Here is a 24,566-nt window from a genome sequence, read left to right on the forward strand (position 1 = left end):
CTCTAAATTACCTTGTGCTGTGTGGACTGAGCAATACTGGAACACATCTGTTACTTATGTGTTTTATTCCAATTTAGACATGACTGTTATGCCAGGGAACTTTTGGGTAATAAGCCTTTTAAAACTATTTATTGCATGCACTCTGATTTTCCTTTTGAATACATCATCTCATTAATTAAGAGATTTAAATTTCATTACTTCATGTCTCTCTTCACTAGATTATGTAAACAGCTCTGCCATTACCAAATCACATACTATTTTTATTTTTCTAAAGTTTTAGATCTCAAAGCCATCGTTTAAATTGAAAATTACAGAAAAGAAAAAGCAATTTGGAGCATCCCATTCTTAGCTATGTATTGAATAAAGCTATCCTGCTATTAGTATCTGTTTCAATTTATTTTTCCTGGTTTTGGTCATAGTTCAGCAACATTCAGGAGAATATTATATGATAAATAATGTGATATCGAAAACCCATTACTCACACTGCCAAATTTATCAGAAAAGGAAAAAAATACCCTTTCCTTAGAAATACATTATAAATTCAAATAAACAAATATAACATAGATTATTTTTGAAAGGCATATAATTTTTAGATTCATTAGCATTAGTTATCCTTAGCTTAATGAAAAATATGTGTAATATTGAAAATATAAGCAACTAACAAATCAAATAGTTGCAAAACTACAAGCTCTTCTCAATCTACTGATTCCTCCTGCCAAAAAAATGGTCTCAAATCTCCATATCATTAATATAGGCCTGAATGATTTTTATATGAGCAATGGATTCCACATTCCGTTAGGTGATACAGGAACGTAGAGTTTTCATTGCAGTCACCTATATGAATTTTAAAAGGTTCCAAAGTAATATTTATAAGCAGGATTTCACTTCACTTAGCAAAATGTTTACTGATACTGACCTTGATGTAGTGTTAACTACATTTGAGTGCTTTTTAAAAAGACTATTTTTAAGAGCAGTTTTAGGTTTACTACAAAATTGAGAGGAAAGTACAAGATTTCCCATATACTCCTTGCAAAGCTTTCCTCATTATCAACTTCACTCACCAGAATGGTACTTTCACATCATAATCACTTAAAGTCCATTGTTTACCTTAGGGTTCACTCTTGGTGTTATACTATGTACGGATTTGGATAAACAGTATAATGATATATATCCATCATTATAATATCATACAGAGTATTTCTACTGCCCTAAAATTCCTCTGTTCTCTGCCTATGCATCTCTCCCCTACCCTGCCCCCGACCCTAGCAGCCACTGATCTTTTTATTATCTCCATCGTTTTACCTTTTCAGAATGTCATATGGTTGGAATCATGCGGTATTACTGCCTTGTCAGATTGGCTTCTTTCACTTAGTAATATTCATTCAGGTTCCTCCAAGTCTTTTCATAGCTTAATAACTCATTTCTTTTTAGGACTAAATAATGTTCCATTGTCTGGATATACCACAGTTTATGTAGCTAATCACCTACTGAAGGACATTTTGGTTGCTTCCAAACTTTGACAATTATGGATAAAGCTGCCATAAACATCTGTGTTTTGGCGTAGACATCAGTCTTTAACTCCTTTGGATAAATACCAAGCAGCACAATTGCTGGATTGTATGGTAAGAATATGTTTAGTTTTATGAGAAACCACCAAACTGTCTTTCAAAATGGCTGTATATTTTGCATTCCCACCAGAAATGAATGAGAGTTCCTGTTGCTCCACATCCTCATTAGCATTTTGGTGTTGTCAGGCTTCCTGACGTTGGCCATCCTAGTAAGTGTGTAGTGTATCTCATTGTTTAATTCACACTTCCCTGGTGACATATAAAGTGGAACACCTTTTCATATGCTATTTGCCATCTGTCTTCTTTGGTGAGGTTTCTGTTAAGGTCTTTGGTCCACTTTCAAAATCTAGTTGTTTGTTTTCTTGTTATTGAATTTTAAGAGTTCTTCATTTTAAATAACAGTCTTTTATCAAATGGAGCTTTTGCAGTATTTTCTCCCAGTCTGTGGCTTGTCTTATCATTCTCTTGTGACAGTGTCTTTTACACAATAGAAACTTTTAATTTTAATGAAGTTTAGCTTATCAACTATTTATTTCATGGGTTGCCTTTGGTGTTGTATCCAAAATGGCAACACCAAACCCAACATCATCTAGATTTTCTCCTATGTTACCTTCTAGGAGTTTACAGTTTAGCATTTTATGTTTAGGTCTATGATCCACTTTAATTTTGTTGTTATTGTTTGTTTGTTTTTAAGCTTATTTATTTATTTATTTTGAGAGAAAGAGAGAGAGAGAGCAGATTGAGTGGGGGAGGGGCAGGGAAAGAGAGAGAGAGAGAGAGAGAGAGAGAGAGAGAGAGAGAGAGAAAGTGAGAGAATATATCCCAAGCAGGCTCTGTGCTGTCAGCAGAGAGCCCAATGTGGGGCTTGACCTCACAGACCATGAGAGCATGACCTGAGACTAAATCAAGAGTCAGTTGCTTAACCAATTGAGCCACCCAGACACTCCTTGAGTTAATTTTTGTGAAGGGTGTTAAGGTCTGTGTGTAGGTTCGTTGTTTTGCAGGTGGATATCCAATTGTTTCAGCACCATTTGTTGAATGGGACTATCTTTGCCCCACTGTATTACCTTTGCTCCTTTGCCAAAGATCAGTTGATACATTTATGTGGGTCTCTTTATGTGGCTATCTGTACATTTACCTATTATTTCACCAGTACAACACCATCTTGATTACTGCAACTTGATAGTATGTCTTGATGTCAAATAAGGTCAGTGCTCCAACTTTGTTTTTCCTCTTCAATACTGTGCTGGCTAGTCTTTAGTCTTTTGCCTCCCTCTATAAACTTTACAATCAGTTTGTCAATATCCATAAAATAACTTACTGGGATTTTTATTAGGATTGAATTGAATCTGTAGATCACCTTGGGAAGAACTTACACGTTGGCTATAATGAGTCTTTCTACCAGTGAACATGGAATATCTCTCCGTTTATGTAGTTCTTTGAACACCTTCATCTGAGTTTTTTAGTTTTTCTTATATAGATCTTGCACATATTTTATTATATTTGTACCTAAGTATTTCATTTTTAGGGGTGCTAAGTAATTGGTATTGTTTTAAATTTCATATTCTACTTGTTCACTATCGTTATATAAAAGCATTGACTTTTTTATATTACCCTGAAACTTTGCTATAATTGATTATTGGTTCCAGCAGCTTGTTCTTTTTTTCAATTGTTTTCAGTTTTATACCTAGATTATCATGTCATCTATGAACAGTTTTATATCTTCCCTAATCTGTATACATATTATTTCTTTTTCTCACCTTATTGCATCAGCAAGGACTTACGGTGTGATGTTGAAAAGGAATGGTGAGAGAAAGTATCCTTGCCTTGTTCTAATCTTAATGGGAAAGCTTTGAGTTTCTTACCATTAAGTATGATGTTGGCTGTAGAATTTTTTTGTGGTTAGTCTTTATCAAGTTGAGAAAGTTCTCCTGTATTGTTACTTTACCGAGTGTTTTTATTATAAATGGGATTTGGATTTGTTAAATGATTTTTATGTATCTATTGATATAATCACATGATTTTACTTTTTTAAGTCTGTTGATGTGATGGATTATGTTAATTGATTTTTGGATGTTGAGCCATAATTGTGTACCTATGACAATTCCCACTTGATCATGGCATACAATTTCTTTTATACTTTTTTGGATTTGATTTGCTCATATTTTGTTGAGGATTTTTAAATTTATGTTCACGAGAGATATTGGTTTATAGTTTTATTTTCTTGTAATTTTTTTTTTGTCTGGTTTTGGTATTAGGTTAATGCTGGCCTCATAGAATGAGTTAAGAAGTATTCCCTTTGCTTCTATCCTCGGAAAGAGATTATAGAGAATGGGTGTAATTTTTAAATGTTTGGCAGAATTTACCACTGAACCCTCTGGGTTTGGGGCTTTCTGTTTTGGAATGTGATGAATCACTGATTCAATTCCTTAAATAAATATAAGCCTATTCAGATCATCTGTTTTTTCTTGTGTCAGTTTTGGCAGATTATATCATTCAAGGAATTAGTCCATTTCATTTAGGGTATCAAATTTATGGGCATAGAGCTATTCATAGTGTTCCTTTATTATCCTTTTAATTTCCATGAGATCTATAGTGATGTCTCCTCTTTCATTTCTGATATTAGAAATTTGTGACTTGTCCTTTTTGTCTTAGTTAATGTAGCTAGAGGTTCAGTAATTTTACTGATTTCTTCAAAGAACCAGATTTTGGTTTCATTGATTTTTCTCTACTGATATCCTGCATTTTCTCTCATTGATTTCTGCTCTAATTCTTATTTCTTTTCATCTACTTACTTTGAATGTAATTTACTGGTTTTTTTTCTAGCTTCCTAATGTGGAAGTTTAGATGATTAATTTTAGATTTTTTTTCTTTTCTAATATATGCATTCAATGCCATAAATTTCCATCTAAGCACTGCTTTTACTGTGTTCCACAAATTTGGATAAATTGTGTTTTCATTTTCATTTAGTTCAAAATATTTTATAATTTCTTGAGATTTCTTCTTTGATCTATTTATTTGGAAGTATGTAGTTTAATCTCTACCTATTTGGGGATTATTCCAGTTATTTTTTGTTATTGATTTCTAGTTTAATTCCATTATAGTCTGAGAGCAAATGTTTTATGATTTCTACTCTTTTAAATTTGTTAAGGTATGTTTTATGGCCCAGAATATTGTCTATTTTGGTGAATGTTCTATGTAAGCTTGAGAAAAATCTGTATTCTGCTGTTGTTGGATGAAGTAGTGTATAGGTGTGAGTTGTATCCAGTTGATTGGCGTTGTTGAATTCAACGATGTCCTTACTGAATTTCTTTTGGTGAATCTGTCCATTTCTGATAGAGTTATGTTGAAGTCTGCAACTATGATAGTGGAGTTATCTATTTTTCCTTGGCAGTTCTATCAGTTTTTGCCCCACATAGTTTGATGCTCTGTTGTTAGATGCATCCACATTAAGAATTATTATGTCTTCTTAAAGAATTGACCCCTTTCTTACTATGTAATGTCCTTCTTAATCTCTAATAACTTTCCTTACATTGAAGTCTGCTCCGTTATGAAAGTATATAGCTACTCCTGTTTTCTTTTGATTAATGTCAGCATGGTATATTTTTCTCTATCCATTTACTTTTCATCTGTATGTGTATTTATATTTAAAGTGGCTTCATATAGACAACATATGACTTGTGTTTTTTGATCCACTCTGATAATCTCTGTCTTTAATTGGTGCATTTACATCATTGACATTCATAGTGATAACTGATATAGCTGGATTCATATCTAGCATATTTGTTAATGTTTTCGATTTTTGCCCTTGTGTTTTGTTCCCATTTTTGTCTCTCACTTTTTTTCCTGCCTTTTGTGGTTTTAGTCAAGCATTTTATATGATTCCATTTTCTCTTCTTGGAGAATATCAGTTACACTTATTTTTTAACTTTTCTTAGTGCTTGCCCTTGAGTTTGAAATATATATTTACAACCAAACCAAGTCCACTTTCAAGTAACACTATACCATTTCACTGGTAGTATGAATATCTTTTAATAACAAAATAATCTTAATTCTTTCCTTCCATACCTTCTATCATTGCCGTCACTCATTTCACATATAGAAGCATTCATAACATATTTGTATATATATAAGCATGTATATTTGAATACATTGTTGCTAACATTATTATTTTGAGCAAATTGTTATCTGTTATATCAATTAAGAATAAGAAAAATATGGGGCACCTGGGTGGCTCAGTTGATTAAGCGTCCGACTTCAGCTCAGGTCATGATCTCGCGGTCCGTGAGTTCGAGCCCTGCGTTGGGCTCTGTGCTGACAGCTCAAAGCCTGGAGCCTGTTTCAGATTCTGTGTCTCCCTCTCTCTCTGACCCTCCCCCTACTCATGCTCTGTCTCTGTCCCAAAAATAAACAAACGTTAAAAAAATTTTAAAAAAAAGAATAAGAAAAATACACCAGGGTAAGGGAAACAAAAGCAAACATGAACTACTGGGACTTCATCCAGATAAAAAACCTTCTGCACAGTGAAGGAAACAATCAACAAAATGAAAAGGTAACCTACAGAATGAGAGAAGTTATTTGCAAACAACATATCTGATAAAGGCTTGGCATCCAAAATCTATAAAGAACTTATCAAACTCAATACCCAAAAAAACAAATAATCCAGTGAAGAAATGATCAAAAGACATGAATAGACACTTTTCCAAAGCAGACGTCAAGATGGTTAACAGAAACATGAAAAGATGTTCAACATCACTCATTGTCAAGGAAATACAAACCAAAACCATAATGAGATACCACCTCACACCAGTCAGAATGGCTAAAATTAACAACTCAGGAAACAGCAGGGGTTGGTGAGGACCCTGAGAAGGGTACAATTGCACTATTAGGTATTTACCCAAAGGATACAAAAGGTGTATATGCACCCCAATGTTTATAGCAGCATTATCAACAATAGCCAAACTGTGGAGAGAGCACAAATATCCACTGACTGATAAATGGATAAAGAAGATGTGGTATACATATACAATGGAATATTACTCAACCATCAAAAAGAATGAAATCTTGCCATTTGCAATGACATGGATGGAGCTAGAAGGTATTATGCTAAGCAAGATAAGTCAAACAGAGAAAGACAAATACCATATGATTTCACTCATATGTGGAATTTAAGAAACAAAATAGATGAACATATGGGAAGCAGGGAGAAAGGAGAGAGGGAAACAAACCACAAGAGACTCTCAATGATAGAGAACAAACTGAGGGTTGGTGGAATTAGGTGGGTGGGGAATGGGCCACTTGGGTGATGGGTATTAAGGAGGGCACTTTTTGTGATGAGCACTGGATGATGTATGCAAATGACAAATCACTGAATTCTACTCCTGAAACCAATATTGCACTGTATGTTACCTAACTAAAATTAAAAGAAAAAAAGAATGAGAAAAATAAAATGTTTCCTTTTACCTTCACTTATTCCTTCTTTGATACTCTTCCTTACTTTATACAGATTCAAGTTTCTGACTTATATTATTTTTTATTTCTCTAAAGAACTTCTTTAACATTTCCTGTGAGGTAGGTCTACTGCATTAAATTCCCTCAATTTGTCTGAGAGTCTTTATTTCTCCTTCACTTCTGAAGGATAATTTCATAGGGTACAGAATTCTAGGTTGGTGGATTTTATTCTGTCAACACTTTAAATATTTCACACCACTCTCTTCTTGCCTGTATGGTTCCTGAGGAGAAGTCAGTTGTAATTCTTATCTGGAGATAAATCTCACAGTATTGTGGGGACCTACCTCTGCCTGGGTTCCCCTGGGGTTTTTAACTCTTAGAGTACACCAGGACTCCAGAAATTTATCAATTACAGTTAGGTTTTCCTGTCCTGACACTGTTTCCTCTGGCGGTTTGTGAGTCTCTGTTCTGGCCAGCAGTGCCTTGTTGTATTTGCCTACCTGTGTCTCCATCTTCAGAGACAGTGGTTTCCCTTGTGTCCTCACCTCTTAGGGATCCAAGAAGAGTTATTGATTTTTCAGCCTATTAACTTTTCACTTGTTAGGACGGTGTGGTGACCTATATGTGGAACTCCCCCCTTTTTTTAACCATAAGATTTCTCCTTTAAGTTAAATTTGTCTTATGCCTTGTAATTTATTTTAAAAATTGATTAAATATGCAAATAAAATATTTATTTAATAATAAAATTGTAAAATTGAGGCTTGCTTTGGGATCATTTCTTGCAGGATATTTTATGTAGCTAAAAAAAATAGGGCAATGAATTTCAACTCTGCCCCTGATGAGCTGTGTGATAAGATCTTAAGCAAGTCCCTAAGCCTCAGTTTCCCCATCTGTAAGTCAAGGACAATAATATATACTTTAAGCCATTATTCTCATTATTCTGAAGAGTAAATGAATTAATGTATGCAAATTGCCAAATAGGGCATTGCATAGTTGCTCAATTATGTTACTATTGTTGCTATTTCATATCTTTAGTCTTTTAGAAAATAACATGAGTAATCAATTGACTAGAATAACATGGCCTAACAGATAACATATAGATCATTTATACTGTCCATGACAGTGCCTATGATAGCTGCTTTGACAATGGAAATCACCACTGTTAATATATGACTTAAAAGTAGATATCAATTTATTCACATTGGTCAACTATAATTTGCCTATAGATTGCACATGTAGTAAGTAATATTTTGATATATAACTGTAGGTTTTTTTCCTCCCACTGCTTCCTTGTACTACTTACCTTTTCCTGATCATTTAGATAAGAGAACTTAGCAGGCTAGAGTCAGGACACAACTACTCAGAATTTAGAAGTCATTTATCAGCTTTGAGCTTCACATTAGGCTTTTGAAAGAGTCCACAGTAGACACAATAGTGTTAAAATCATAGCTTTCCTTTGCAGAACACGGGGCATTTTGAGAGAAAACTTTGCTGAGCTCCAAAGCACTGAGAGACTTGAAAGACTCATTTTATACCAGGAATCAAAGAGTAAGGAAGAATTCGTGAGTAGAATAACAGGCCCCAACGAGGTAAAATTTGTCCTACATACAGAAAAAGAGAAGTAAACATGAGCAGAAGAGACCTTGTGATTGGGTGAGGAGGCTGACCACATTAATTAGAGACAACAACTGCAGGTGTGGCATAGGCAAACTCCTCAAGACCAAGAAGATGGGTTACAGCTCTGCAGAGGCCAGTGAGAATGCTGCTTGGACCAGGACCCTTCCCCTGATGACAAACAATGTAAGTGTACTGCCCATCCCCTGCTCCAGGAATTTAGACTACCTCCAAGAAGAAAATGAGAAGAAGGAGAATCTGAACTGAATGATTACTCAAAATAGACTGAGTTGTAAGGTAAAAGTGTATGTGACAAAGGCCATTAAGCAGAAGAGCTCATATTCTAATCTAGATTCGGCTATAGAGAAATTTAAAAAATTACTTCATTTTCTAACTTCAGAGTTTATGATTATGTTGAGATATCATATCCACTAACTATATGATCAGGTGTGAGGATACCTCAAGTTTTAGTTCTTCTTGGTTAATCTGAAAGCCTCCATCATCTGAAATGATTTTCAAGATTAGAAAGAGAAAGGAAAGAAAAGAATTTCTCTTTCAAATAATTCTTTCATCTGTCACAAAATTTAAAATAGGTACATGTATTGTTATCATGGGTATTTCAGAAAACTACATTAAAAACAACTTTCTCAAATAGAACACATTATCTTAAGCAGATTAAACCTATTTTTCTATCTTAATTTAAAAATAACTTTCACAAATATAACTCAAGGTGTTTAGCTATCACGTACAAATATTTTGAAACCTATTATAAGCTTAAAAAGTTTAGAAAGCTAGAATTTTCCTATTATAAACTGTAAATAAAATTATAAAGTATAATTATAAAAATAACCTTTTAAATATGCAAATTACACTGAAATATTTTTTATATCATCAGCCTTTGTGTCAGCCTTGTCTTCCGCTGAGCATAGTGGATACTCTCTACAATCTGCAGGTTTAGCCATTTTTTAGTCTAACTGCATTTCTGAGTCATGCACCAAGGCTGATTGTGTTAACAGCAAAGATATTTGACATGTTAGCCATATTGAGCCATGCTAATTCATAATAGGATTATTAATGTTAGACATAACAAGATTATTTATGTCAGGTTTTATATCAGCTATCCTCTTACTTAGTCGTAGGCACAAAGAAAGGTGAGGAGAAAATGGACTTGAGATACCTTTTTGATGTTGTTACTTTCAAAGCATTAAGTCCTAAAAGTAAATATTTAAAACCCATTATCTTCAATACTTTTTTGTTCCTAAAAATTTGATTCAATGGAGCCATAAGAAGGAGGATTTTTATCTTAGTATCAAGTTAAATTTTGAAATGTTGCCATGGACATAGTATATGACTTTCAGTGAGAAAAAATACATGGTAGTGTATACTGGTTAATATTCTTTTTTTAAGAGCTCATATTTACCTTGCACGATGCTATAACATCAATTTCATCACAGAATATTACTAACAAATTTACAGACAGAAAAGTAAAAAATTTTATGCATTGCAACACTCTAAAATTATGTTATCTAATAACAAAGAAAAAAATGATTGCTACCTTCAGAATAAAAAACTGAGTAAAGTACCTGAAGCACTGAACATATAACAACATTATTATAAATGTCAATATTTATGGACTACTGTGAAGGCAGCGGTAAAAAAGCAAGTTTTAATAAAATGTTTGAAACAATCATTTAAAATAAATCATTTAAAATAAATCATTTAAAATAAATCATTATAACTTCAAGTGTTTCTTTCCTTCTAAATTTTTACCTCATATGATAGTGCAAACAACACATTTATAAAATAAGAATCATGAGTACAGTTTATCTTATACACTCAAAGTGTTTATATAGAATCTTGCACTATTCTTACATAAGCATTCCTATTGTCTCTCTACTGTTGTCAATTGTAGGCTTGGAAGGTAAACAGGTAACTGATTCAAAAAAAAAAAAAAAAAAGAGAGAGAGAGAAAATACATCTGTTATTAAGACAGACCTCTGGTAGTAGATGCTGGTTGTTAAGAATCCAAAGAATTTTCTGTTTTGTTGGCATAGTCTATGTTCTACATTGCCCTTTAGCCACGTTAGTATTTCATTCCAATGCGTTTTCTCAGTTCAGCTGCAGTTTTTTCCAGTTGTTGAATGTTCGATTGCCATTGTCTTCTATTTGACCGAAGCTTGTTCACTTGACAATGCAAACGCTTAAGAATTGCATTATATCTCTTATGTTGTACCTGTTAAAACAAGAGTACACATCCTGAATCTCCCCTCTGCTTTTCCCCCACCAAAGGTCACTCGTTTTGTTTCCAAGTTCCTGCTTTAGCTCAGACCTTCTTTACCGTTATTATGTCATGGGTCCTTTTGACAATATGGTGAAGGCTACGGACTCCTCAGAATAATGCTTTTAATGCATAAAATAAGACATACATGATTACAAAAAAATAAATTATATCAAAATACATCTCTGCAACAGCATCAGGGGAATGGGAACAGAGACATCAAAATACTACCATAAAGATAAAGTGAAAACTTGTCAACTGACACTTCACATAAAGTTCTATAAACTTTATGTCATTCTAAGTTTTCATTTTTGTTAATTCTTTAAGTTCAGATAATTCATTGAAACTGGTGAACTAATCCTGCTAATATGTTTACAAAATAAAACATGACTTGAAAAGGATTAGAAATAAATTAATATAAACTGAAACATCATATTAGATGTGAAACTATATTCAAAAAAAGATTTTTTATACATTGAATATACTTAAGAGGATATATATTTATATCTATATTTCTATATAAAAATATACATACCCACTATACATAATATATTTATATATTATATCCACTGGTATATTAAATAGAATATATTCATAAGGAGAGAATAGTTGCTGAATGTGCACATAGTGCTGTTCATAGAATATATTCATAGCAATAAAATAACTAAAACAAATTTTTGTTTAATCAGTAAATTTGGTCAGTTTCATAGTAGCATGCTTCTAAAATTATTCTTCAGTAGTAAGCTACGAAACTAATACACAATGGATCAGAGTAGAGATGTACAAGGTACCCTTAGTGGGACTCCAGATCACCAGTCATAGCTAGATGTCACAAAAGGTATTAATACACCTAAAGAAAGAATATATCATTAGAAGAGGTTTTGTGAAGAATGTAGCACACACATAGGAAAGTTAAGGAGTCATGTGCTGGTAGGAACTGTTTATCTGACAAGTATAATTGTGTTATGGGGATTGGCTCCTTGAGCACCCAGAGCCAGAGGCCAAGAACATTCAAACTCAGATGACTGACTTGATTTCCATGCTCACTAACCAACTCCTGGCTTTCAATGTAGTTCCCTTACAGGGAGAAGCACCAATGGCTGACATAAGTTATCTGGTTTCCTTGAGAGTTTTATTATTGTAAATTAATAAGCTGATATTTGAGTTATATACATCAGTTTCTTGTGAACTTACTAGCATCTCTCTATGTCTAAGCAACTCTGGGATACTAACAAGATTAAGTTTCTAAGCTCACAAGGCTAAAAGGCAGTTTGGCCAAGAAGTGACTTTATTTTTTTCTTTTTCACATGCCAATATTTCATTTGTCTTATTTTGTATTATTTTAATTCCAGCTAGTTAACATACAATGTTATATTAGTTTCAGGTGTACAATATAGTTACTGAACAATTCCATACATCATGGAGTGCTCATCATGACAGGTGCACTCCTTAATCCCCATCACCTATTTCACCCATCCCTCCTCCACCCGTTTCCCTCTGGTAACTAACTAGAATTTAAATAAAAACTTGAAATTAACAAATAAACAACCCCCCCATGCATACAACAAATGAAGAAAGGGAAAAAAGAGAGAGAGAGGGAGAGAGACAAGAAGTGACTTTGTAAAGGCAAAGTTCACATTGTGAGCCTTCTTGAAAGTCAGCCATTTGTTCAGCCTCTACTGATAACATTCAGACTTTGAGATGTGTCTTAATGTTCAAATTTGATTATCTGTAGGCAGCCAAGGATGTAAATGGTTCTGTACAGAAAGTAACTTTTTGCCTCTAGGAAGTGGATGGGCCACTACTCTCATTTAGTTACTGTTTGTGGCTAGGAAGAAACAAGCAATAATGAAGGAGAGGTGGTGGTCACAAAACACAGTGGCAAAAAGAAAACAAGGCCCTGTATAAGCCAAATCTGACCTCATCCACTACTGTTTTCTTCCTTCCCTCCATTCTAGCCACACTGCTCTTCTAATCTCTGAGCCCAGGAATGGTCTCATCTTAAGACCTTTGCACTTGCATTTACTTTTTCCTGGAAAGCTCTCACTCAGATCTGCATGCCTAGCTCCTTCACTTCTTTTAGGATTTTTGCTGAAAGAGACGTTCTCAGTGCAGCTTTTGATGGCTAGAAGATATAATATTTCGCCTTCTCTCTCCTTACACCACATATATTACATATTCCCTTCTCTGCTCCATTTTTTTGTCCTTAATCCTATCCTTAGCTAACATGCCATATATTTTACTTACATATATTGTTTATGTCTATGTCTCCAACTAGAATGCAAGTTCAGGAGGACATGTATCATTAGAAGGGGTTTTGTAAGGAATGTAGCACACACATAGAAAAGTGAAGGAGTCATGTGCTATTTGAGACAGTTTTTGAAAATCAAATGGCTGCTACCCTATTTTGAGAAGAATGTTATATAAAATATATTGCAAAATTCCGTATTGTTCATATACAGAGAACAAATTGGTGGTTGCTGAAGGGATACTGGATGGGGGAATGGGTAAAGTAGGTAAAGGGGATTAAGAATGCATTTATTGTGATGAGCACTGAGTAATGTATAAAACTGATATATTGCATAATACCCAAAATGATGTTGTTATGTTATGTTATGATGTTATGAAGTCTGTATGTTAATCAAATTTCAATTTAAAAAAAGAACATCTCATCTATAGGGAGAAAAACAATTTGGATGACAGGATTTTTCATCAGAAATCATGGAGGTCAGAAAGAAGTGGCACAGCATTTTTCAAATGAGGAAAGAACTTTCAATCCAGAATTATTTTATTTTATTTTATTTTATTTTATTTTATTTTATTTTATTTGATTAAATATAATCTATTGTCAAATTGGTTTCCATACAACACCCAGTGCTCATCCCAACAGATGCCCTCCTCAATGCCCATCACCCACTTTCCCCTCTCCCCCACCCCCCCATCAACTCTCAGTTTGTTCTCAGTATTTAAGAGTCTCTTATGGTTTGCCTCCTTCCCTCTCTGTAACTTTTTCCACTCTTCCGCTCCCCCCTGGTCTTCTGTTAAGTTTCTCAGGACCCACATATGAGTGAAAACATATTCAACCCAGAATTCTATATGCATCAAAAATATCCATCAGGAGTGAAGGGGAAACCAAGACCCTCTCAAATGAAAAAAAACTAAAACACTTTGTCACCAGCAGACCTATTCTAAAAAGAATGAATTTATTTTTCTAAAGAGACAGGAAATGATAAAAGAAGGAATTTTAGAGCATCAGGTAGGAAAGAAGAATATGGTAGAGCAAAAATATAGGTAAACAAAATAGACAAAAGAAGAGGTCACAGCTACAGGGTATGATGTTTCCTTTTTGAGGTGATGAAAATTTCTAAAATTAAATGTGGTAATGGTTACAAATTATTGATAAATATACTAAAAACCATTGAATTATGCACTCTCAATGGATTAATTATATGGTATGCAAGTTATATCTCAATGAAGTTATTTTTAAAAACCAGAATAGTGGTAGCCTGGGGGAAGGAGCACAGAAGAACTTCGTAAGCATGATGGGTAGGTGTTCTATCCTGATCTAGGTGATGGTAATAACAGGTGTAAATATATATCTTAGTCAAAATTAGTCAAACTAAACCTTTTCATTTGTGTACCTACTCTTACAACAATTTACCTCAAGAAAGAATATTAGAGTTAAAAATTACTAGGTAATTTCAAATTCCTTTCCAAAATACTTTTTACCAATTTACACTCATACCAACAGTATATTAAAATGTAGGTACTCCACAGAGAACTCCCTTCAGATGTAACTTGACTTGATCTTCTGCACAACATATCATAGTGAAACTGGCAAAATACAAAGATAAAGAGAGAATTCTGAAAGCAGCTAGGGATAAACAGGCCTTAACATACAAGGGTAGACACTTAAGGTTAGTAGCAGACCTATCTAACTGAAAGTTGGCAGGCCAGAAAGGAGTGGCAGGAAATTTTCAATGTGATGAACAGGAAAAAGATTCAGCCAAGAATCCTGTATCCAGCAAGCCTGTCATTCAGAATAGAAGGAGAGATAACAGTTTTCCCAAAAAACAAAAACTAAAGGAATTCATCACCTCTAAATCAGCCCAGAAGAGATCCTAAGGGAGACACTGTGAGTGAAAGATTGCAAGGACCACAAAGGACCAGACACATCACTACAAGCATAAAACTTACAGATAACACAATGACTCTAAACCCATATCTTTCAGTAATAACACTGAATTTAATGGACTAAATGCTCCAGTAAAAAGACATAGGGTATCAGAATGGTTAAAAAAACAAGACCCATCTTTTTGCTGTCTACAAGAGACCCATTTTAGACCTGAGGACACCTTCAGATTGAAAGTGAGGGGATGGAGAACCATCTATCATGCTACTGGAAGTCAAAAGAAAGCTGGAGTAGCCATACTTACATCAGACAAACTAGACTTTAAACTAAAGACTGTAACAAGAGATGAAGAAGGCATTACATAATAATTACGGGGTCTATCCATCAGGAAAGCTAACAATTATGAGTGTCTATTCACTGAATTTGGGAGCACCCAAATATATAAAACAATCACAAACATAAGCAATCTTATTGGTAAGAATGTAGTAATTGCAAGGGACTTTAATACTCCACTTACAACAATAGACAGATCATCTAGACAGAAAATAGATAAAGAACAAGGGCCCTGAATCATAACTGGACCAGATGGACTTGACAGATATATTTAGAACTTTTCATCCTAAAGCAGCAGAATATACATTTTTCTCAAGTGCACATGGAACATTCTCCAAGATAGATCACATACTGGGTCACAAAACAGCCCGCAATAAATACAGAAGAATTGAGATCATACCATGCACACTTTCAGATCATAATGCTATGAAACTTGAAAACAACCACAGGAAAAACTTTGGAAAACCTCCAAATGCATGGAGGTAAAAGAACATCCTATTAAGGAATGAATGGGTCAACCAGTCAATTAAAGAAGAAATCAAGAAATATATAGAAACAAATGAAAAATGAAAACACGATAATCCAAACTCTTTGAGATGCAGCAAGGCAGTCCTAGGAGAAAAATACATTGTAATCCAGGCCTATCTCAAGAAACAAGAAAAATCCCAAATACAAAATCTAACAGCACACCTAAAGGAACCAGAAGCAGAATAACAAAGAAACTCCAAACCAGCAGAAGAAGAGAAATAATAAAGATAAGAGCAGAACTAAACAATATAGAATTAAAAAAAAAAAAAACAACAACAGTAGAATAGATCAATGAAACCAAGAGTTGACATTTTGAAAAAATAAACAAAATTGACAAACCTCTAGCCAGGCTTCTCAAAAAGAGAGAGGGAGAGTATCCAAATAGATAAAATCATGAATTAAGATGGATTTATCACAATCAATCCCTCAGAAATACAAGCAATTATCAGAGAATACTAGGAAAAATTACATGCCAAAAACTGGACAACCTGGAAGAAATGGACAAATTCCTAACACCCACACACTACCAAAACTCAAACCAGAAGAAATAGAAAATTTTAACAGACCCATAACTAGTGAAGAAATTGAATCAGTTATCAAAAATTTCCCAACATGGGGCGCCTGGGTGGCGCAGTCGGTTAAGCGTCCGACTTCAGCCAGGTCACGATCTCGCGGTCCGTGAGTTCGAGCCCCGCGTCAGGCTCTGGGCTGATGGCTCGGAGCCTGGAGCCTGTTTCCGATTCCGTGTCTCCCTCTCTCTCTGCCCCTCCCCCGTTCATGCTCTGTCTCTCTCTGTCCCAAAAATAAATAAAAAACATTGGGAAAAAATTAAAAAAAAAAAAAAAAATTTCCCAACAAATAAGAGTCCTGGACCCGATGGCTTGCCTGGGGAATTCTACCAGACATTTAAAGCAGAGTTAATACCTAACCTTCTCAAGCTGTCCCAAAAAGTAGAAATGGAAGGAAAACTTCCAGACTCATTCTATGAAGCCAGCATTACCTTGATTCCTAAACCACACAGAGACCCCACAAAAAAGGAGAACTACGAGCCAATATCCCTGATGAACATGGATGCAAAAATTCTCAACAAGATACTAGCAAATTGAATTCAACAGCATATAAAAAGAATTATTCACCATGATCAAGTGGGATTCATTCCTGGGCTGCAGGGCTGGTTCAATATTCACAAATCAATCAGTGTGATCCATCACATTAACAGAAGAAAAGATAAGAAACATGATCCCATCAATAGATGCAGAAAAAGCCTTTGATAAAATACAACATCCTTTCTTAATAAAAACCCTCAAGAAAGTCGGGATAGAAGGAACATACTTAAACATCATAAAAGTCATATATGAAAAGCCCACAGCTAGTATTATCCTCAATGGGAAAGACTGAAAGCTTTTCCCCTGAGATCAGGAACACGACAGGGATGTCCACTCTAACCACTGTTGTTTAACATAGTGTTGGAAGTCCTAGCCACAGCAATCAGACAACAAAATGAAATAAAAGGCATCCAAACTGGCAAAGGAATCAAACTTTCACTTTTTGCATGATACTCTACATGGAAAACCCAAAAGACTCCACCAAAAGACTCCTAGAAGTGATACATGAATTCAGCAAAGTCGCAGGATACAAAATCAATGTACAGAAATCAGTTGCATTTGTATACACCAATAACGAAGCAACAGAAAGAAATAAAGAAACTGATCTCATTTACAATTTCACCAAGAACCATAAAATACATAGGAATAAACCTAACCAAAGATGTAAAAGGTCTGTATGCTGAAAACTATAGAAAGCTTATGAAGGACTGAAGAAGACACAAAGAAATGGGAAAACATTCCATGCTCTTGGATTGGAAGAATAAACATTGTTAAGATGTCAGTACTACCCAAAGCAATCTACCCATTCAATGCAATCCCAGAGTGCACAGAGCTAGAATAAACATCCTAAAATTTGTATGGAACCACAAAAGACCCCAAATAGCCAAAGTAATGTTGAAAAAGAAAACCAAAGCGGGAGGCATCACAATCCTGGACTTCAGCCTCTACTACAAAGCTGTAATCATCAAGACAGTATATGGTATTGGCACAAAAACAGACACATAGACCAATGGAATAGCATATAGAACCCAGAATTGGACCCACACATGTATGGCCGACTAATCTTTGACAAAGCAGGGAAGAGGATCCAATGGAAAAAAGACAGTCTCTTTAGCAAATAGTGCTGACAGAACTGGACAGCAACATGCAGAAGAATGAAACTGGACAACTTTCTTACACCATACACAAAAATAAACTCAAACTGGATGAAAGACCTAAATGTGAGGCAGGAAACCATCAAAACCCTCGAAGAGAAAACAGGCAACAATCTCTTTGACCTCAGCCACAGCAACTTCTTAATCGACACATCTCTGAAGGCAAGGGAAATAAAAGCAAAAATGAACTATTGGGGCCTCATCAAGATAAAAAGCTTCTGCACAGCAAAGGAAACAATCAACAAGACGAAAAGGCAACCAATGGAATGGGAAAAGATGTTTGCAGATGACATACCAGTTAAAGGGCTAGTATGCAAAATCTATAAAGAACTTATCAAACTCCACACGCAAAAAGCAAATAATCCAGTGAAGAAATGGGCAGAAGACATGAATAGACACTTTTCCAAAGAAGACACCCAGATGGCCAACAAGCACATGAAAAGATGCTTAATGTCACGCATTACCAGGGAAATACAAATCAAAGCCACACTGAGATACTACCTCACACCTGCCAGAGTGGCTAAAATTAACAAATCAGGAAACAACAGATGTTGGCAAGGATGTGGAGAAATGGGAACCCTTTTGCACTGTTGGTGGAAATGCAAACTGGTGCAGCCACTCTGGAAAACAGTGTGGAGGTTCCTCAAAAAGTTAAAAATAGACCTACCCTACCACCCAGCAATAGCACTATTAGGAATTTATCCAAGCGTTGGGGCGCCTGGGTGGCTCGGTCGGTTAAGCGTCCGACTTCGGCTCAGGTCATGATCTCGCGGTCTGTGGGTTCGAGCCCCGCGTCGGGCTCTGAGCTGACAGCTCAGAGCCTGGAGCCTGTTTCAGATTCTGTGTCTCCCTCTCTCTGTGACCCTCCCTCGTTCATGCTCTGTCTCTCTCTGTCTCAAAAATAAATAAACGTTAAAAAAAAAAATTAAAAATAAATAAATAAATAAATAAATAAATAAATAAATAAATAAATAAAGGAATTTATCCAAGGGACACAGGAGTGCTGATGCATAGGGGCACATGTACCCCAATGCTTATAGCAGCATTTTCAACAATAACAAAATTGTGGAAAGAGCCTAAATGTCCATCAAGTGACAAATGGATAAAGAAGATGGTTTATATATACAATGGAATACTACTTGGAAATGAGAAAGAATGAAATCTTGCCATTTGCAGCAACATAGATGGAACTGGAGGGTATTATGCTAAGTGAAATAAGTCAGTCAGAGAAAGACAGATATCATATGTTTTCACTCATATGTGGATCTTGAGAAACTTAACAGAAGATCATGGGGGAAGGGAAGGGGAAAGAGAAAAAGTTACAGAGAGGGAGGGAGGCAAACCATAAGAGACTCTTAAGGACTGAGAACAAACTGAGGGTTGATGGGGGGTGGGGGAGAGGGGAAAGTAGGTGATGGGCATGGAGGAGGGTACATGTTGGGATGAGCACTGGGTGTTGTATGGAAATCAATTTGATGATAAATTATATTAAAATGTACACACACACACAATAGAATACTACTTGGCAATGAGAAAGAATGAATTCTTACCATTTGCAGCAATGTGGATGGAACTAGAAGGTATTATGCTGAGTGAAATAAGTCAGTCAGAGAAGGACAGATATCATGTTTTCACTCATCTGTGGATCTTGAGAAACTTAACAGATGTCCATGAAGGAAGGGAGGGGGAAAATTAGTTACAAACAGAGAAGGAGGGAGACAAACCATAAGAGACTCTTAAATACAGAGAACAAAGTGAGGGTGGATGGGAGGATGGGGGAGAAGGGAAAATGGGTGATGGGCATTGAGGAAGGCACTTGTTGGGATGAACACTGGGTGTTGTATGTAAGCCAATTTGAGAATAAATTATATTTAAAAATAATAAAATTCAGGTGCTCCATATCTTCCCAACTGTAATATTGATAATCTAAGGGACTAAATATGGGACCCCATTGTGATTTTAATTATCAATCCATTATTATTAATTAGGTTTGTCAATTTTACCAGTGTTTTTGGATACTCATGTTTCAAAAAATAAGACTTCATATTTTATCCAGTGTTCTACTGGCTTGTTTGACATCTTTTATCTCTTAGTCACTTGTATAAATTACAAATACCTTCTCTCTATGAGTCTTATCTTCTTTATTGTAATGGTACATTTTAATAATCCAGAAATTTATGATATTGTCAAAAGCAGTATTTAATCATGCGGTTGTGTGTGTGTGTGTGTGTGTGTGTGTGTGTGTCTTTTAAAATAAATAGTTCTCTGACACAAATGGTTAAGTTTGTTTCCTATATTGTCTTGAATCTTCCTGGAAGTAGTTGTATGTGTTATAAGATAGAAATATAATTTTATTTCCAAATTTGCTTTATTTTCCCACATGGCTAACTTATTTTGTTTGTACCATTTATGATGGATTATATCCGGAGTCTTTTTTCTATTTCATTAATCATTGTACTTCTATTTTGATGCCGCTGATAGTGTCTTACTGTTTCTAGTTTTATAATAAATCTTGATCCAGAAGGTAAAAAAGTAATCATTTATTTAGGTTACTACTAAATATATGATAAAGTAATGGTATTTCTTAGAATGTTTTGTAAAGGTGAGGATTTTTATCTTCAAATTCCTCAGATGCTTTTTTATTGTGTTAAATTAGCCACAAGCAAACATATCTTTTTAGTTTCAAATTAATGTCTTAAGGGTGAAAATTATTTCACATAATATTTCACATATTATTTCAAATAATAATTTCACATAATAATTTCAAATAATAAATAATTTTTTATTTCCTCAACAACATATTCTTTTCTATTTTTGTTCTCCATTTATTTAAACAATAATAGTCATAGAAGTCTACTAGTGGTACCCCCAATTTAATTTCATTTTCAATTTTGCATATCAGTTTTTTTATTTGATTCTTAATAATTGAAAATGTGAAGTCAGAAAGGATTAGGATACTAATGACTTCCATTGCCTTTTACTCTATTTTAAGGAGTTTCTGATGTCTATCTAGTAACTTGATAGCCTCTACTTTCTAGCTACTAATTGAGTACCAAGTTGTTGATGGAATGAGACCTGGAATAATTCCCAGTCACATTTTAAATTTTTTTTAAGTATTTATTTATTTATTTATTTATTTAGAGCATGCGCAAGCACACACACAAGTGGGGGAGGGGCAGAGAGAGGGGGAGAGAACCCAGGCTCTGTGCCTTCAGTGAAACCCAGATGTGAGATCATGACCTGAGCCAACGTCAAGAGTGGGATGCTTCACCAACTGAGCCACACAGGCACCCTCCCAGGCCATATTTTAATAGGAATGAGTGTTTGCTTTTTTGAATACATTTCACATATTTAAGTATCTGAATGAGAGAGTTATTTCTGGTAATGATTTGAACTTTATTGCTTTTTATAGTTCTTTTTTGTTCTCTAGCTGTTTTAGGAATTGAAAATAAACTATGTAAATTATAAATATAGTATATGTTAAGAAATGATACCATAAAACATTGAAATCCAGATAATTAAGACTTACCTCTATTTCTTTTCTTAATTTTTCATGTGTCTTTTCTTCTTCCTCAAGAAAGAAAGTTTTTTCAATGATAGATTCTTTTACAGCTATAATTTTAGCCTTCAGCTTTATAATGTCTTCCTGCATATTTATAAAATTTAAAATATACAAGTCAAACAATGAATGATCAATATAAGTCCAACATTTTCAATGTTTCTATAATTTAAAAAAAACTAGACATCGTATTTAATTTGGGTAAACAGGATTAGAACATTACTTCTATAGGTACAAAGAATAAAGAACTGTTATTCAAACAAATAAACCTTTGATTTAAAGACATAAAATTAAAACTAAATGTAGATAAGACATAAAAAAAAAGTGGTAGTCATAGTGGCAATTGCCCAGCAACAGTATAAAGGATACTTTTAAATTCTCTAGCAAGAAATGATAGATATTTTAAATTTATATCTCCCCACCTTCAAACAATACTCTAAAAAACAGAAAATGCTTAAGGTGCAATTATTAATTGATGCTGTTTGTATAACAGCATTACGCATACTAAATTGATTTGAATTGGTTGGATCCATTAGCTTAAGCTAGGGCTTCAACGTTTTTGTGAGTCACCAGTTTCTGCAAAAAAATGGATTAATTGTTCACTGCAATTGTTTGAATTTTTGTATTAATCCACACGGGATTTGAGAACAATTCCTTTATGCATTTGTTCATTTGGCATAGCTGTTATATAACTCATGTATTTAAGTTTTTAGAAGTTGTGAAAATAGTTTCTAAATCTAGTTAAAGCAGCTATGGGTGTTTTATTAAGTTAATGATAAATTTATCACTTAATAAGTGTGCTTGAAAAAAGGAGTAATAGAAAAACTTTTGGTAAGTGATATTTCAAACCTGTGCTTGTTTTATGTGGTTTCCTTCTGGATTTTTGAGATTTTGCATAAGTTCCTCTTTCATTGTTTTTAGTTTTCTAACAAGATCTCGTTTTTCATGGAGTGTAGTCATGAATGACCTTTTGCTTCCAGCCTCCCACAAACTATCTTTATGCTCTTTTATTTTTGCATAATATTCATTATATCTTATCATGTGTTCCTCAAAGTCTTCTTGAGCTCCTTCTATGTCAAATTTAAGCTTTACATTTTCTGTATGTAAGGATTTGATTTGAGTTTCCAGGTTCCCACACTGTAGTTTGGTATTCTCAATGGCAGCATCTTGCTGATAAATTTGCCTTTCTGTTTCTTTAGTTTCTGCAGAGACAGATGCTATTTGTTTTTCAAGCTCATGGAGTTCATCCTGTAAAATATTTCAATATTATTATTATTAATTTATGATACTCAAAAAAGAGGATACTATTGTTTTGATCCATAATTCATGATGTAAAATCACAACATAAAAATACATATTTATCAGATATTGAAAAACTGTTATACAAAAAGAACCATTCAATAAGTAACAAATTATCTTATAATCTTGAAGTGAGCCCAGAATTATATATTTCTTACTTTTTAATGTTCATCTAATTCAAAATATTAAAATTTATCATTTGTGTTAACATTTCATACTAAAACGTACTTTACAATCATTTAAATAATATATTTATGGAATCAAAAGTATGCACTGAAGAAAGATAATATGATGAAAATTATAAAGCCCTAGGTTAAAAATCAAAAAGATCTATATTCTAGGGCCCTTACTTCCATTTACTAGTTGGTATGATCATATATAGCAAATTTAATTGCCCTATCTAAACCTAAACCTCACTTTATTCATTTATAAATAAGTATTAAGATGTCTGCCTTACCTCTCTGGGGCAGTTGGCATTTCTCACCAGCACCTCCTTTTTTTTTTTAATGTTTTATTTATTTTTGAGAGAGCATAAGTCGGGGAGGAGCAGAGAGAGAGGACAGAGGATCCAAAGCAGGCTCTAAGCTGACAGCAGCAAGCCTGAAGTAGGGCTTGAACTCAGGAACTCCTAGATCATGACCTGAGTTGGAGTCGAATGCTCAACCGACTGAGCCACCCAGGTGCACCACCAGCACCTCCTTTTTATTTTTTTAATTATTATTTTTAATATAATTTATTGTCATATTGGTTTCCGTACAACACCCAGTACTCATCCTAACAAGTGCCCTCCTCAATGCCCATCACCCACTTTCCCCTCTCCCCCACCCCCCATCAACCCTCAGTTTGTTCTCATTATCCAAGAGTCTCTTATGGTTTGCCTCCTTCCCTCTCTAACTTTTTTTTCCCCTTCCTCTCCCCCATGATCTTCTGTTAAGTTTCTCAAGATCCACATATGAATGAAAACACATGGTATCTTTTTCTGACTGACTTATTTCACTTAGCCTAATACCCTCCAGTTCCATCTATGTTGCTGCAAATGTCAAGATTTCATTCTTTCTCATTGCCAAGTAGTATTCCATTGTATATAAACCACATCTTCTTTATCCATTCGTCACCTGATGGACATTTAAGCTCTTTCCATAGTTTGGCTATTGTTGAAAATGCTGCTATAAACATTGGGATACGTGTGTCCCCATGCATCAGCACTCCTGTATCCCTTGGGTAAATTCCTAGTAGTGTTATTGCTGGCTCATAGGGTAGTTCTATTTTTAACTTTTTGAGGAACCTCTACAGTTTTCCAGAGAGGTTGCACCAGTTTGCATTCCCACCAACAGCAGCACCTCCTTTTTAAAACATAGTTTTCACACCACCATTCTTCTCTGGTTCTCCTCAGATACCTGAACATTCCTTCTCAATCTCAGTCATTCCTTCAAATATAGGTCTTCCTCAGGGTGCAACCATCGTCATCTCCTCCTCTCATTCTATGTATATTCCTTGGGTAATCTTACCCATACTTACATCTAGAGCTACATGTATGCCAATGA

General features: G+C 34.6%; 1 protein-coding gene across 2 annotated transcripts in view; it reads right to left on the reverse strand.

Moving 5' to 3' along the window:
- CCDC122 (coiled-coil domain containing 122) overlaps window positions 1-24,566 on the reverse strand; it is a 54,425-nt gene that overhangs the window by 12,497 nt on the left and 17,362 nt on the right. The window contains exons 4-6 of one of the 2 annotated variants that reach the window (XR_013550175.2): window positions 22,573-22,971; window positions 21,694-21,810; window positions 10,629-10,866 (exon numbers count right to left, since the gene is read on the reverse strand). Coding sequence is in view for 1 of the 2 variants with exons in the window: in XM_078433366.2 (XP_078289492.1) it covers window positions 10,717-10,866; window positions 21,694-21,810; window positions 22,573-22,971 (666 nt within the window). In the remaining variant the exon portion in view is untranslated. Of the gene's footprint in view, window positions 1-6,840; window positions 10,867-21,693; window positions 21,811-22,572; window positions 22,972-24,566 lie in introns of those variants that run through there. The other variant, XM_078433366.2, reaches the window with a different exon arrangement.

Source organism: Panthera onca, chromosome A1, assembly GCF_046562875.1.
Source record: "Panthera onca isolate mPanOnc1 chromosome A1, mPanOnc1 haplotype 2, whole genome shotgun sequence".
Lineage (NCBI taxonomy): Eukaryota > Metazoa > Chordata > Mammalia > Carnivora > Felidae > Panthera > Panthera onca.